The sequence below is a fragment of the Drosophila mauritiana genome, chromosome X, assembly GCF_004382145.1.
Source record: "Drosophila mauritiana strain mau12 chromosome X, ASM438214v1, whole genome shotgun sequence".
Lineage (NCBI taxonomy): Eukaryota > Metazoa > Arthropoda > Insecta > Diptera > Drosophilidae > Drosophila > Drosophila mauritiana.
The window spans coordinates 18,179,986-18,194,438 of NC_046672.1; the positions used below are offsets into that span (position 1 = coordinate 18,179,986).

General features: G+C 45.2%; 2 protein-coding genes across 3 annotated transcripts in view; one reads left to right on the forward strand and one right to left on the reverse strand.

Annotated features, from left to right (window-relative positions):
* Window positions 1-6,191, reverse strand: part of LOC117148021 (pneumococcal serine-rich repeat protein) — a 28,287-nt gene extending 22,096 nt beyond the window's left edge. The window contains exon 1 of the mRNA XM_033315191.1: window positions 6,111-6,191. The gene's annotated coding sequence lies outside the window, so the exon portion shown is untranslated. The remainder of the gene's footprint in view (window positions 1-6,110) is intronic.
* The window catches only part of LOC117148022 (allantoinase), a 39,559-nt gene extending 26,562 nt beyond the window's left edge, over window positions 1-12,997 (forward strand). Inside the window, exons 2-5 of one of the 2 annotated variants that reach the window (XM_033315192.1) lie at window positions 10,005-10,199; window positions 10,270-10,760; window positions 10,923-11,445; window positions 12,183-12,997. In XM_033315192.1, the coding sequence (XP_033171083.1) occupies window positions 10,094-10,199; window positions 10,270-10,760; window positions 10,923-11,445; window positions 12,183-12,520 (1,458 nt within the window). In that variant the 5' untranslated portion in view covers window positions 10,005-10,093 and the 3' untranslated portion in view covers window positions 12,521-12,997. Of the gene's footprint in view, window positions 1-10,004; window positions 10,200-10,269; window positions 10,761-10,922; window positions 11,446-12,182 lie in introns of those variants that run through there. The other variant, XM_033315193.1, reaches the window with a different exon arrangement.
* The last annotated feature ends 1,456 nt before the right edge of the window (window positions 12,998-14,453 follow it).

Consider the following 14,453-nt stretch of genomic DNA (forward strand, 5'->3'; position numbering starts at 1 on the left):
ACCAACTCAACTCCCCCGCTTTTCTGCTTTTCCGCTTTTCACTTTCCGCATTTCCGCTTTCGGTCCTCGCTCAACTGTCCAATAACTGTCAGATTCTGGCTCAAATTAAACGGAAGGCGGTCGAGTTACGTGGCAAAGAGTGTTTGGGCAATTATCATACTTCAGTGGGGTATAAATGCCGAATAATCTGCTGCATTTCGAAAGCGGCCAGAGAGCCTGGCGAATCTAATTTGACATGCAGTTTGTAAAATGCATTAAATATTCAACTGCGGTCCTTATGTCACAACGAACAAGCTGATTTCGAGTGTTAATTTTGCAACACTACAAGTTTCAACAGGCGCAGTGTGTAAACTGTTATCAAGGGTTTTTTTTGTTAAAATTATTTTAATCATATACATATTACGGATTAAAAAAGAGTAGATAACGTTGTCAAAGGCCCCCTTTTGTCACTAAAAATGTTTATATAGATGTTCACATCACTTTAATTAGCGCTTAAGAGTATGCTGTCTGTTAATTAAAGTTCCCACTTGAAATATTTAGATGCATACTTTTAGACACTTTTGTTAGTAATTTTGTTCTTCGCAGATTTGTTTACTTTATTTAGCAGGTATCAGCCGTTCGAGCATTGCCACCTCTATGGCAATCGCGGCTTCTTGCATCAAAGTTGTGGCGCTACCCTTCTGCCACTTAATCGCATTAGGCTGCCTCAACTGGCCGTAAACTGTTTTTAAACGTGTGCATTGGACCATTAGTGCTGTGCGTGGCTATGTGCATGTGTGCGTAATTAGAAGGCGACAAATATCAGCGCTGCAGTTTTCCCGCATTTTCCACCGCCGCTCATCCACCGCGCCCTTGTGGGTAATTTCTGATTTTTCTTTTTTCTGCGAGTGCACGGCGACGGTGTCTTGTTGTCTGCCAGGCGAAAGGAAAAGGAACCAGAAGGAAAGCGAAGCCGAGTGCGCAACAAGTCGGAATGGCATGGAATGGAATGGAAATGAGTGGCGCCCCCGATGGCAATGTTGTGCGGGTGGGTCTGGGCAAATGGTGCAGACGGGGGAAATGGGGGCAAATGGCTGGGGAAATGGGGGCGGGCTGCGATGGAGGAGCTTGGATGGCTGCCAACTGTGTGTGCTTATGTCCATGCGTGTGTGGCCTTCGCTTAACGCGATTTCTTTTAATGCGTCCAATGGCATCGAGGGTTGTCGCAGAAAATATTGTACGTAAGTGATTCATTTAATAAAAGCGTCGCGCTAAGCTGTGCGATTTTGCGTATGCGTAATGTTGAAAAGATTAGCGCAAAAATATTACTAATACGCAGTGTTGTCTTCTATTTTGCTTAGCAACTTAGCAAATAGGTAAGGTAAGCTCCGATTATTAGAGTTACATTATGTTAGCCAACACTGCGCATGAGCAACCCTGACTAAATACCAAGTGCACTTTGTGAGCATGTTACAGTATACACTTTAAAAGCCCTCCAGCTTTCAAAGAATATAATGTAATATGGATTCATTGAACCGCAGCACATAACAATTTGACCCTAAGTCAATGTACGTTTCGCTCGATAGACACGAAAAGCCATTTTGTATAATATTTTCCGTCTGTTTGAGGCACTTTCCCGGCACTCCTCTAGCCATCCGCCAAAGCCACCCCTCCCCCCTGTCTACCGTATTTTACGCATTTCAACATTTATGTGCAATTTTTATGCGCCACCTGCCAAGCCCTTTAAGCCCAACTCCACCCATAATCCACCCCTTGCCCCCCCTCGCCAGCACACAAATAATTGCAACATATTAATAATGTCTGCGAGGAAAACCCCCTCTACCGACTCCACCCCCCTTTTATGGCTTTCAATTTGATGCGAGAGCAGTTAATAGCCCAAACACAAAGCCAAAGGAAGTTGGCTGTGGATTGGGAGTGGGATTGGCAGCGAGGTTGGCGCAGGAAATTGCATGAAATTTAACAAATTTCTCTTGACTTCGCGGGAAGACAAGGATATCAACCCCCCTTCCCACTTCCAGCCCCCCTCCTCCCTAAGCCCCGCCGCTGGCAACTTTAATATGAGCTTATTGGCTTTTGGTGGATGTCACCAAAAAAAAAAAAAACTGAAAAAAAAACACAGGAAAAAGCGGGCCACAACTCTTGGCTACAATTTTTGACGAGCTCAGCTATCTGTACACGCATGTGGCAGATGCTCCAGAGGGGCGCGGGCAGGGCAGTGGCGTCCCAATGGGGGGGATGGCCGGTACTGAAAACACGTAGCTGGGCCATCGTCGCCCGTCACGTTATACGTAACGTAATGAGATTTTGCGGCAGCTTTGTGCATTGCGGCAAACGCACCATGTTTCACTTTCGGGCCGATGCCATGTCCCTGCCCATGTCCATGTCCATGTCCTGGCACCTATCTTCTCGTTACATTCCCTTCTTACTATCCAGCTGGTTGTCGAAGGTGTTCAAAGGTCCTGTCAATATTCCCGATTATGGACCGACTTACGTGGGCATCACCATGCACTGCGTTTGCATGGCAATCGATGGGGCATAATAGCAATGCCAAATGGTACGAAACGTGCCCAAGCAGTTGCTAATGGGTGCTCCGATTAGTCTCTTCCACGGAAAAACATTGCTCCATGCTCACCCGAAGCTATAGAAAAATTCACAAGAATCCGTTAAACGGTCGTCTTTGCTGCCTCGAATTCGATTTGAAAACGCCATAGAAAGGTTTTTTAGACACCCTAATTAAACATCTTAAACATGTATTATTTGTGACTTTGTCCATTGTCCAACTTATTTACCAAAATACCAAGATAAGCCCAAATGCGAAGCTCACAACAATATCATTTGCCGGATCACATCTCGCATCTGTGGATGATGTTTTTGTTGAAGCAACTCATTTGCCAAATGATATAAGCATTATTTTTCATCATCGCGCGTACATCCGCATGACATGACAATTACCGAACCAAATTCAAGCCACAATTAGGGTCGCCGAAAATGCCTCTTCAACTGCGAGGCGTTCCATTTCCATTTGGTCGCCATCATAAATGCCGGGAAATTTACTTAACGCTAATGCGCTCAGCGCCCAAAGTTAAAGCCTAATTACGTTAAAGCCAAGGGACGTCAACTAACGCAACTAAGGAGCTCAGTGCCAGACGGACAAGCGAGGCGGCGACAGAATCTCCTGGCCATCTTCAGCCAGACACCTTGTCCAACTACGCAGACCACCGACAGACATTCACACCCGGCCACGGAGGAGGAAGTGGTGGTGGTGGTGGTGGTGATGGTGGCAGTGGTGTCAGTGGTGTCAGTGGTAGTGCTGTCACCAGGACTGAGGATTGAGGTTGCCAAGCTCTGGCAGTCCATAAATATCTATCTGTCGGCAAATCTTGGTCCAACTACAACTTGGCCAGCTGAACGCATCTGTTTATGCCGTGGCATGCCTGGCCTTGCTACCCTGGAGAAGGTATGATGGCTGCAGCGAAGCGCTTGGCAGCTAAACGAGTTGGAGATTTCAATCCACTCAAGTGGATGATCAGGAAGTTTTGAACTCTAAGAGCTTTTTTTATTGATCTGCCATATGGAAAGCCAGATCTTTCAGGATTAAATACACTTGGTTTCGAAATACTTTAGTATGCTTTTGGACAGCTTAATATATAACTTAAGGCATTCATACTACTACTACTGACATATAGATAAGTTGTAAGGATCAATCTTCTACCAAATGGTGGTTCTAGAAAGTATGCTACAATATATTTTGAATATTTTACTGCAGTTGCCAAATGCTCGCACTTTTATATCCCCTTTTGAATTGGTTTCAAGCCCACCGGAGGCAGTTGTGTCATCCTCCACTAATTCCATTTGCCTAATAGATTCCCTAGTTTAGTTAACCGAAACATGTATTTTATGGGAAAATTCTGCGCCCTCAAGGGTATTGGAGGCATTGTTACCCCGGCCTTCGTTTTCATTTTCAGTTCGGTTGCTGTTTCGCCAGTTGTTGTTGGCCATTGTTTGCATTAGTTGCTTTTGGTGGTGCTGTTGTTCTTTTTGTTGGTGGTGCGATGCCATCGGTGGTGCGATGCTGCTGTCGCCTTGGCATTGTTCTTGGATTGGCATTGTCATTGTCATCTGGGCGGCGTCCTTGTTGGTCCAGCACGTTAATTGTTTCACGTTCGGATTGGCCTCAACTCGGATTGGATTGGATTGGACGGAATGGGATGGGATGCCATGGTGTTGCAGAGGCGAGGAGACGACTAGGAACTCTATTAGTTTTAATTAAACAGCTGAGCGTCTTGGCCAACTAATTATAGTGAATGCCAGGGACGGCGAGCGAAAGGGATCCCCAGTCCGCTCTTTTAATCATTGTAATTAATGTGCGCTTGTTAATAACAATTAAGTGCGTTTTTTTTTTTTTGTTCACCCACCGCCGCCTCCCTGCTTACCGCCGATTTTCAAGCCGATTTCCCGGCTATATACGTGTGTATATATCCCCTTTTTTATGCCCAAGTCTTGGGACTTGAGCCCACGGCTTGGCTTTGGCTTTGTCTCGAGCATTGCCTGGCAACACAATTAAGCATTTAATCAATACAATTAAAGCCTTGGGCTCAAGCGAACATCATTAAGCGAAAGGAGCCGAGCGGAGCGGAGCAACAAAAGCAAACGGTCATATAAAAATAAACATAAAACAAAACAACAATTCGAGCGGGCCCAAAGAAAATAGAAAAGCAACAGCCCCAAAGATTGAACTCCGCAAGGATGCGATGGAGATTCGACCCCAGGACACCCTAGTTGACCTGCCAACTTTAAACTGAGTTGACCCACTAGAAAAGCAAAACTTTTGAAATGTACGTAATGTTTTTTTAAGTCATGTATTCAGATTCCTCGCAAAACGCATGGGCTATTTATTATTCTACAATAGATTAGATGGCATAGTAAATATTTTTAAAGCACACTTTTAGACACCTTCAGGGAAACGCATAACAAGGATTTCCGCGAAACCCTGAACCCTTCTTTTGCGAACTCTTAAAATTCTTAAATTTCCTGGTTTTCCTCTCACGCCACAAGGAACCTTATACATGGGACTTTGGGCCATTCCACTGGACTGCCTGTCTTCCAGGTATTTCGAATGTCTATTTTCAGCTTTCGTCTCCCCTTTCTGGGAGTCCCAAACAGGCAGCTCCTAATCTTCCCAGTGCATTTCGTGCATCCACTGGGATTTGGACCATGCTGCGATCGATGCGTGGGTGTACGAGTGCATCGGTGTTTTGGATTATAGTGCCAAGCGACCCCGAGAACGCGACCGAGAAGTGGGAGCACGGCAGATGGTGGAGCAGAAGCAGGAGGTGGAGGGCAGTACGAAAGCTGGATTAAAACTTTTTCTAGGAACCAAATTTAAGCCGCACACAAGGATGCCCGAGCGATGGATGGAGCAGGATGCGGGTATTCCGAGCCGGAGTCCGAGTCCCAGCTCCACCAGCACTGCCTTTATCCTTTGCCAACTAAATCCCCAGTGCGCGCGATGCCTTTTATGACTTGGTGGAAATGGGTGGTGGGCTGAAAATCGGCAAGGAAAAGCGGCAGAAAAAACAGTGCAAGTTTTTACGCAAATAAACGCACGTATTTCACAACTTTGCGCCACTTTCGTTTTCATTTCGGCATTTCGTCGTTTTTGTCTTTGTCCTTTTACCTTTTTTTTTCCTTTGTTTTTTTTTTTTGTACCATTTTTTACGATTTTATTCTTGTGGTGGTTGGGTGAAAAAGAAAAATGCCGAAAATTCGCTGCTAATGGAAAATAGTAATTACAATAATTTGCCCGCTCGTTTGCCTTTTCTTTGGCCCGCGGTCGCTCGCCTTTTTCATTCATTCGTTTTTTTTTTTATTTTTTTTTTTCTTGTCTCGGCTTTTCCTCTTTTGCATTATTCATTTGATAGCTGCAGGTGGCAACGGCCAACGGTAAAAATAATAACCAGCATTAAGCCGTCAAGTGGGTGGGCCACCCATGCCACCCAGCCAGCCTCACAGGCCACCACCCAGCAGAATCCCGCCCAGAATCGCGCTATCTGTTGCTCCGTGTGGGCGTGTGGAAATTAATAATAAATCAAAATTAAATGTTTGCTTACTTGACACTTTGGCTTCCTCCTCCGGGTTTTTCGTGGAACGTGTCCGCTCTTATTTTATTACTTTCCGCTGAGTTTTACGTTTTATTTATTTATTTTCGCTCCGCTTTGCTTTGCGTTCGATTGCTGGCACCGGAAAAAAAAGATTAAAAAAAATTTTTCATTTGGTTTCAGAGGCAATTAATTTCGCCGAATCGAAGGGGAAAGTCAAATGGGGGGAGGGGGGTTGATGGAAATGGGTTTGAAGTCGCTTTCTCTATTTTCCACTGACTTTATTGTTTTTGCTCTCATTTCAAAACTTCTTACACAACTAGAAACTATGCATTGTACAAATATGGCCGAAGTTTTCGATTCCGGGAAAACGAGAGTTGCTAAGATCTTTGCTTGGTAATTTTCGAAATTCGTATTAAACCCGCATGTTTTTGTTCAAGCATTCAAGCACTACATTTCTGGGGCTTACGAGCTCGAAACTAATAATGCCCCAACAATATGCATTATGCCACCACCACACACACACACACACACAGTGGGAGTATCAAAGGCGGACTGGCATTAAGATGCCCCAACTCGATTATCGCCCCATTGCCTAACAATGGGCATCAATCAGGATCCGGTCGCTGGGGGCTTATATTCTTTTCAATTAACAGCCCCATTGGTTGGATGCGATGCATCCAGCCATCGCTCGTAAAAATTGACAAATTCCCCCCCACACACGCACACACGTTTGCCGCCCCAATCGCCAATAGAATTTATGATTTTCCAGCACTTTGTTTTCCTTTTGCGCTGCCACTTTCAAATGGGCGGCAGGATAAAAAAAAAGATATAAAAAATTCGATACATATATAAATAAATAAATTCGAAAAACCGGGGTAAACAGACTACATGACTTTTACACGATTTTAATGCGCTCTCGTCACCATCAAAAATGTAAAATCGGCAACAACTTTTAACAGCATTTTATGCTCACTTTCATGAACCGTAAAAAAAAGAAGTGCAGAACACAACAAACAAATTTGCCCAAATGTACTGCGGGGTGAGGGGTTTTGTGAGTGTGAAGTGGGGGGGGGGGGGGCTTTGGTCAGTCTGTTCACTTTCGATTTACCGTTAATGCTGGAAATTCACTCGATTCGAAGTGATCGCAATCGCAATCGGAATTGGTTATGTTTTCGACTGTCGTGTTTATAGCGACGGATTAGCGCCAGGTGCTTTTGGCCAGTTGATGATGGTCGTTGGTAGCTGCGCTCGAGCCGAGTTCAACTTGTTGTCGCGTTGCTGCCCAAAGAGCAGTGAATCCTGGCTCGCAGAGGCTGAGGACTCGCAGGACACGACTCGATTCGATGCGAGAATGTGTGCGGCCAGCAGCGACGACGATGAGCACGAGAATGAACGCGACTCCGCCAGCCGAGCGGCGGCAGCGACGGCGGCCGACAGCAGCCGAGGCGACCCGAACGCACGAGTCCTTCCTCCCCAAACTTCGGCAGCACGCTGCAGGAGCGACAGGAGGAGCGGCGGGGGGCAGGTGCGGTGCAGCCTCATCATCGCTCCGTTTGTGTGCGTGTTAAGTGTACGTGTGTATCTGCCAGCAGCGGCAGACGCAGCAGCAGCAACAGCGTCCGGCCAGCTGCACTGCAAAAAATCAGTGAGAGCAATAATTTATAAATAAATAATTTTTTGTTTTAAATTAGTATATAAGCAACAAATAATTTCAGCTTGCTTTCTTGTATAAAATCTTTTTTTTTAATTATACCCGTTACTCGTGGAGTGAAAGGGTATACTAGATTCGTTGAAAAGTAAGTAACAGGCAGACGGAAGCGTTTCCGACCATATTAAGTATATACATGTATTTTTAATCAGGATCAATAGCCGAGTCGAACTGCCGTCTGTCCGTATGAACGCCTCTATATCAGGAACTTTACAAGAAAGTATGATTAGATTAGGCATGCAGTTTCCAGAGACATAAACGCAGCGCAAGTTTGTTTCCTAATGTTGCCACGCCCACTCTGAAGCCGCCCAAAACTACCACCTTCACACTTTTGAAACATGATTTCATTTTTCTTCGTTTTATCGTTTTTCTAGCCAATTTCTATAGGTATATCAAAAACACTAGCGACAAACCTCCTTACACCTTTTAATTCCCAATTTCTATCGATATTCCAGAAAAATTATGAAATTTCGTGTTCGCATTTCGACTAGCTGAGTAACGGGTATCTGATAGTCGGGAAACTCGACTATAGCATTCACTCTTGTTTATATCTTATTTAAGGTAATAAGTCCTTAAGCTGTTTTTAAGAAATAACTTTACTTTTTGAGTCACATGTCCAAAAGTATGCTGTAAGAATAAAATAAAACCATTTCTCTTAAGAATTATGTATCCTTAATGTCCTCGGAATCCTTTGGTGAAAAAGCTTATTCATGTTCGGATTATGTTAACGAAAAAATGCAAGTTTATGCTACTTTATAGGGAAAGCTAAATTTATCAAGAAATTAGACAATAGTTAAAACAATTGTGATAAATTAAAAAACAATAATGAAATTTAATGCATTACAAATTACTTAAAACCGAATAAATAACAATTTCCAAAGTTTTAATCGATATTTTTAACACAAAAACCAAAGGACACAAACTTTCTGCAGAATGTCAAGAAATGAAAGGCATATGTGGACGGGATTTTATTAATTTTACAAAATGAGACTATTTAAAAAAATCTGTTTCTGAAAAATTTTTGGAATCTAAAAGTTGTAATTACATCTCGAAAACAGCTAAATATTGGAAGAGGCTTTGACAAACCCACAACAACAGCACAATTATCAATCCTTTGTGTAAATACCGAACGGGATTACCATATCTTAGCATTCCAATTAAACGGGCAGTAAAAATTAGTCAGACTCCGTAATCTAATGAACTCTACTTTAAGTGGTTCATTCAATTACACAGGATTTTCTCCCCGTGCAGCAGCAACAACAAGTGGAGCTCTTTTATTTCGGCACTCGGCTCGTCCGCTGCATTCGTCTTTCCGCTCACTCGTTCGCTCCCTCTCCCTCTTACTCACACACACTCACGCGCACGCACTGACACGCACGCTGGCACACACAGACACGCAATCGGAGTCAGTTTGGCGTGTATGTATGCGTCTCGTTGCGCCCGTTATTGGTTTCGGTTTCATTTTCGTCTGCTTGTTCGTTTTCGCTTTCGCTTGCGACTTTTGTCTTGTTGCTGTTGCCTTTGCCGTTGTTCTTACTGTTGCCTTTGCCTGTTCGGTTTGCTAAGCTCCCACTGGGTGGCGCCACCAATTAAAATATTTTGCACAATTTAAACAAACACAAAATAAATCCGACAAGCTAAAAAAAAAAATAATACACAAACGTTTGAAAGTTGTGCACAGCACTTTAATAAAGTTCGGCACACGTAACGCCCAGCAAAAAGAAAACACACGCACAGATCAAAAAATAAAAACAGTGGGTGGATGGGCGCGTTTAGATTTTCATTAAGCAGATTTTGGCCTTTTCCGCTGTGGGTCAACAAAGTTTTTACGTTTTTGTTTTTCTTCTCTACTTTCTAATAAGCCAAAAACCGGGGGCGCAACTAGAAGGTGAGCTGCGGAAAAGTTCTATCCCGAATTCAATTACTCAACGGGAGAGCCTCTTACCTTTCCACAGATTGCAAGTCCCAATTTACAAAAAAAAAAATTAAAAATTGTAGAAAATTTTTATCTTAATAAACCATGGGTGTAGTGGCGCCACCTACATATATAGAATGTTATTTCAGCTTATCACTTACTGCTTTATAATACCCAAAAAATAATATACATATATGTATAATATATTAAGTGCACGTTCAGTCCGATATACCCAACTTCACGAACAGGGTATGCTTCGAAGAATTGCTCTCTTCCGCAGAAGGCGCTCCCATGATCTCCGAAAATAGACGAATATGTAGACTAGACCAACTGAAGAAGGAACTCGCTCAGTAGTCAGCTGCTTTTAGAATGGATCTGTTGTTTCTCAGCCGGCGAATTTTCCTGGGCGATGGCAGCGAGAATGCCCTGATCCATGGCGGCATCATCGTGGACACAGAGGGCATTATACGCAGGGGTAAACATACACGTAGTCTATGCTCCGTTTATAACACACCTGTATAACATCTAGAATACCCCATACTTAGTGCTACGTTCCCCGCAGGAGGTCAACACCTATTTGTACAACACAGAATCCGAATCGGTTTACGATTTCGGGGACCTCGTACTGATGCCGGGTCTGATTGATCCCAATGTCCATATCAACGAGCCGGGTCGCAAAGACTGGGAGGGTTTTGCAACTGCCACCAAGGCGGCGGCCGCTGGTGGTTTCACCACAATCATCGACCGACCCACCAACGCCCAACCACCCACCGTTAGCGTGGCCCATCTGAAGGCCAAAACGTCGACGGCCCGTGGAAAAATCTACGTGGACGTGGGTTTTTGGGGCGGACTAGTGCCCGGAAACGGGGATCAGCTGGCTCCGCTTTTGGGTGCCGGTGTCATGGGTCTGCAGTGCACATTGTGCGATCCCGCGGCGCCCGTCTCTCAGGAATTTCCCGCCGTAAACGAATCTCAGCTGGAGGAGGCTCTTTCCCAGTTGGACAAGGAGCAGGCTGAAGGGGAAGCAGTCGTAGCGGTGAGTCGATGTTTAAAAACGGATCACTAGTGTAGACTATAGATAACAACCATGGCAATACTGCATCCATTTCTGCACAGGGTTTTCCCATTAAACCATCTTATCTGATTGAGAACCCAAAGATTTGGCTTAATTGAGTGCCTGCGTTTTCCATTGCGACAGGTGCATGCTGAGCTGCCACTGACCACCGAAATCCATCCCGACGAGGAGGCGCCCCGGGAGTATGGCACTTTCCTGGTGACCCGTCCACCCCAAATGGAGATCTCCGCGACGCAGTTACTCTGCCGGCTGGCGGTTCGCCACCCGCGGCGCTGCATACACATCCTCAACTGCAGCAGCGGCGAAAGTCTACCGCTGGTGGAGGAGTGTCGCCGGCAGGGCGGGAATCTAACGGTGGACACGTGTCCGCATTACCTGGCCCTGGCGGCCGAGGATGTGCCCGATTGCGGCACGGAGTTCAAGACCTGGCCACCGATTCGAGAGCGTCGCAATCAGGAGCGATTGTGGCTGGCTCTGAGGCTGGGCGGAGCCATCCGGATGATTGGCAGCGATCACTCGCCGGCGACGCCGGGCGCACGCGCCCTCACCTGCGGAAGGGGGCGTGGCAACTTCCTGAGGGCGTGGCCGGGCATCAATTCGCTGCAACTCAGCCTGCCGGTCGTTTGGACAGCGGCCAATCGGCGAGGTAAGCAATCCAAGCCACATTAGTGCTAATTGAGGGAGAGTGAATGGCAAATATCAAGTATACGCCGCATGAGCCGAAGCATTACTCGATTTCTGAGAACTGACTGCGTGCGTGCTGGAAGTTACTGGAAGTTCCAGGAAGTTCTATTGCTGTTCTATTTGCTGTGCATACAATGCCAAATTTATTAGTGCATATTTTAATTGGTGTTAGAAGCAAATTAATTTCGACACTTAGTTGTCTGCTAAAACCGCCAAAGTTGTGCACGCAATCATAACTTGTTTATTACGCAATATGTCGTTTGGAGAAAGGGTTGTTAATGTATTATCTGGAAAGGGTATTGACAGAGTTTGCACCACTTTCATCATAATAGGAATAGAAGGCTAGAAAAACTCAGGAAAAATTAAATATATTTTAATTGGGCTTAGTCAACAAATATAATAATTATTTCTAGTTTATCTCCCTATTCGAAATAGGACTCCTGAAACCACAAAGTTCCGACACAATTAAAAGTTTTTAATCTGTTTTACATTTCAATTAAATTGAAATATTCAGCTTACCATTATCACAATGAATATCCGGAAACCAGCAAGTTTCGGTTGCAATTAGAATATATCATTTACGAAGTAGTTTTCAAATAATTTTTTTGAAATATTTATTTATTTCAAATATATACAATTACATGTAGATACATTGAAATTGTATTGATGGTACAGGAACTCATCTCCTCTTCTCTCCAGGACCCTCCAACCTGACCATCGCGGACATCCATCGTCTGATGTGCCAGGAGCCGGCGAATCTGTGCGGCTTGTCCGCCTCGAAGGGCCGCATTGCCGAGGGCTACGATGCCGACTTCTGTGTGTGGAGTCCCGACGAGGAGTTCACCGTGGGCCCGGAGCTGCTCTACACGGCGACGAAGGCCACACCGTACGCGGGTCAAAGGTTGCGGGGCGTGGTGCATGCCACGGTGGTGCGGGGCCTGCATGTCTACCAGCAGTTCGAGGGCTTCGGCCAGCCCCTGGGCAAGGTGCTGCTCCGGAGGAGCACTCGAAAGCTGGTCAAGTTCGTGAGCATGTGAGGGAAGAGATGGCAGGGTTGGCAGGGATTGGGATGAAGTTGACGGAAGTAGTTGGTGGATGGGAGGTAAACTTTCTTAATTAAAATCATTAAGAGATTGGGCTGTGTTCGTTGATATTCCGTCGTCACCTTCCCATCTTAAAGATACTCTATCCCCGGGGTATAGCTCTTTTCTGGCAAATGTTTCAAAAATTAGCACTGCATCTTTGGATTGGGCTTCATTTTATCCGCCCACGATGCAATTAATTGAAGAGGTTTCACATTAGAATTTATAAATACCAATAATTGTGGGCTTAAAAACATAATAAGTGGCTTGCAAATCCCTTGAATTTTCATCTCGTAATAAGCGCCGGCAATTTGCACAATAAATGTTATTCTAATAATAGCGAAATAGCTCGTTTTTATGTCACAAACAAGGGCTTATCAGATTAAAAGGAAATGGTATCAACATGTTGACAATCTGTTGATATGTTCAGTGTCATTTTCCCGTTTTTTCTCCCTTTTTTTCTTTAATATTTATATTTTTATTTGTGCGGCTTTTTGATAGTATTTAGAGTAACGAGCATGGCACCAGGCCTTTTGTGGACTCAGCTCTGAAAGTTGGCTTCCCATTTCTGGTTCCCCACTTCGTTAATGTTTCCTACTGCGGCTCCAAGGATCGGAGGGAGCAGAAAGGACGAGTGGGAGTGGGAGTGGAAGTGGGTGGGCCAGGACGTGCAACAAGTTGTCGCGTGGCAACGCCGCGTAAACATGACACCAGTCGACCTCACGGAAACCCATCACCGAGCCATCCCATCCCATTGCATGTGTGCCCGCCGCGCGTTTTTCCAACGCTTCTCCCTCGCTTTTCCCCCGCTTTTCCTCCGCTTTTCCAGGCATGCGGATGACAGCTTAAGTTTGCTTGCCAGGCGTCAACTCAATTTTTGCACTACACCCGCGTGTGTTCATTCACATGTATTTGTGTGTTCGTGTGTGTGGGCGGGCGTGTGGTGGTGGGTGGGCGTGTTTATCTAAGCGGTTGGGCGGAGCGGGCGCCGGGTTTATGCCGTGATTTAGTTGAACTAGTGGATCCAACTTCAGTCAGCCAAGAAGATGCACCTGAAAATTTAAAAAAAGGCCAAAAGTATGCAACAAAAGTGGAATCTTGAGCAAATTGGCTTACAATTTGCAGATATAGTGGCATACTTTTCGACAGCTTTGCAGATTTATAACCTCAAATGTATATATTATTACATTCAATGTATTTTCATGTTAAATAATAATTAATACTTGATTATTTTCTACATATAAATGACCACATATTTAAACTTTTCATTGCTCTACGTCCGTTTTGGGATTTATTAAAAAGCCTTTGTAGGTCAAAGCGAATGCTAGCTTGGGCGCCAAAAGCCGGTTTCAAAGCCCTTAAATACTCAAATGAAGGTGATTTTCCGGCATACTTTTTTTTCTCTGGGTGCGAGAGCGAGACAGACTGCGGCAGGCGGACAAAGACAGAGCGATCGTCTTCAGGGCTGTCAATCAACGCGGACATGGCGTCCCACGCATAAACCGCTTTGTCTGAGCTTTCCCCCGGGAAATGGTAATGGAAATGGCATGGGAATGCGAAAGGGCCAGGGATGGGGCAAGGTGAGGGGCAGGGGCAGCGGCAGGGGCAGGAAGAAGACAGCGGCGGAGGCTTGGCCCGTAAATACACCTTCAGCTTCTTGACGTTGTTGTGTCTGGTGACGTTTCGATTTTCCGCTTTTCTTTGTTTTTCTTTTCTTTTTTTTCCCAGCGGTTCATACGGCGACTTGCGTGCCACATGCCCCGCCCCACCCCCCCCCTGATTTCCCGCCCGTTGCCTGCGTCATTGATGCCCACGCTCTTAACCACACGGCGGTGACGCTATTTTTGGCAAAACCCCCCACCCCCCCTAGGAATGGAAACTTTCGGCA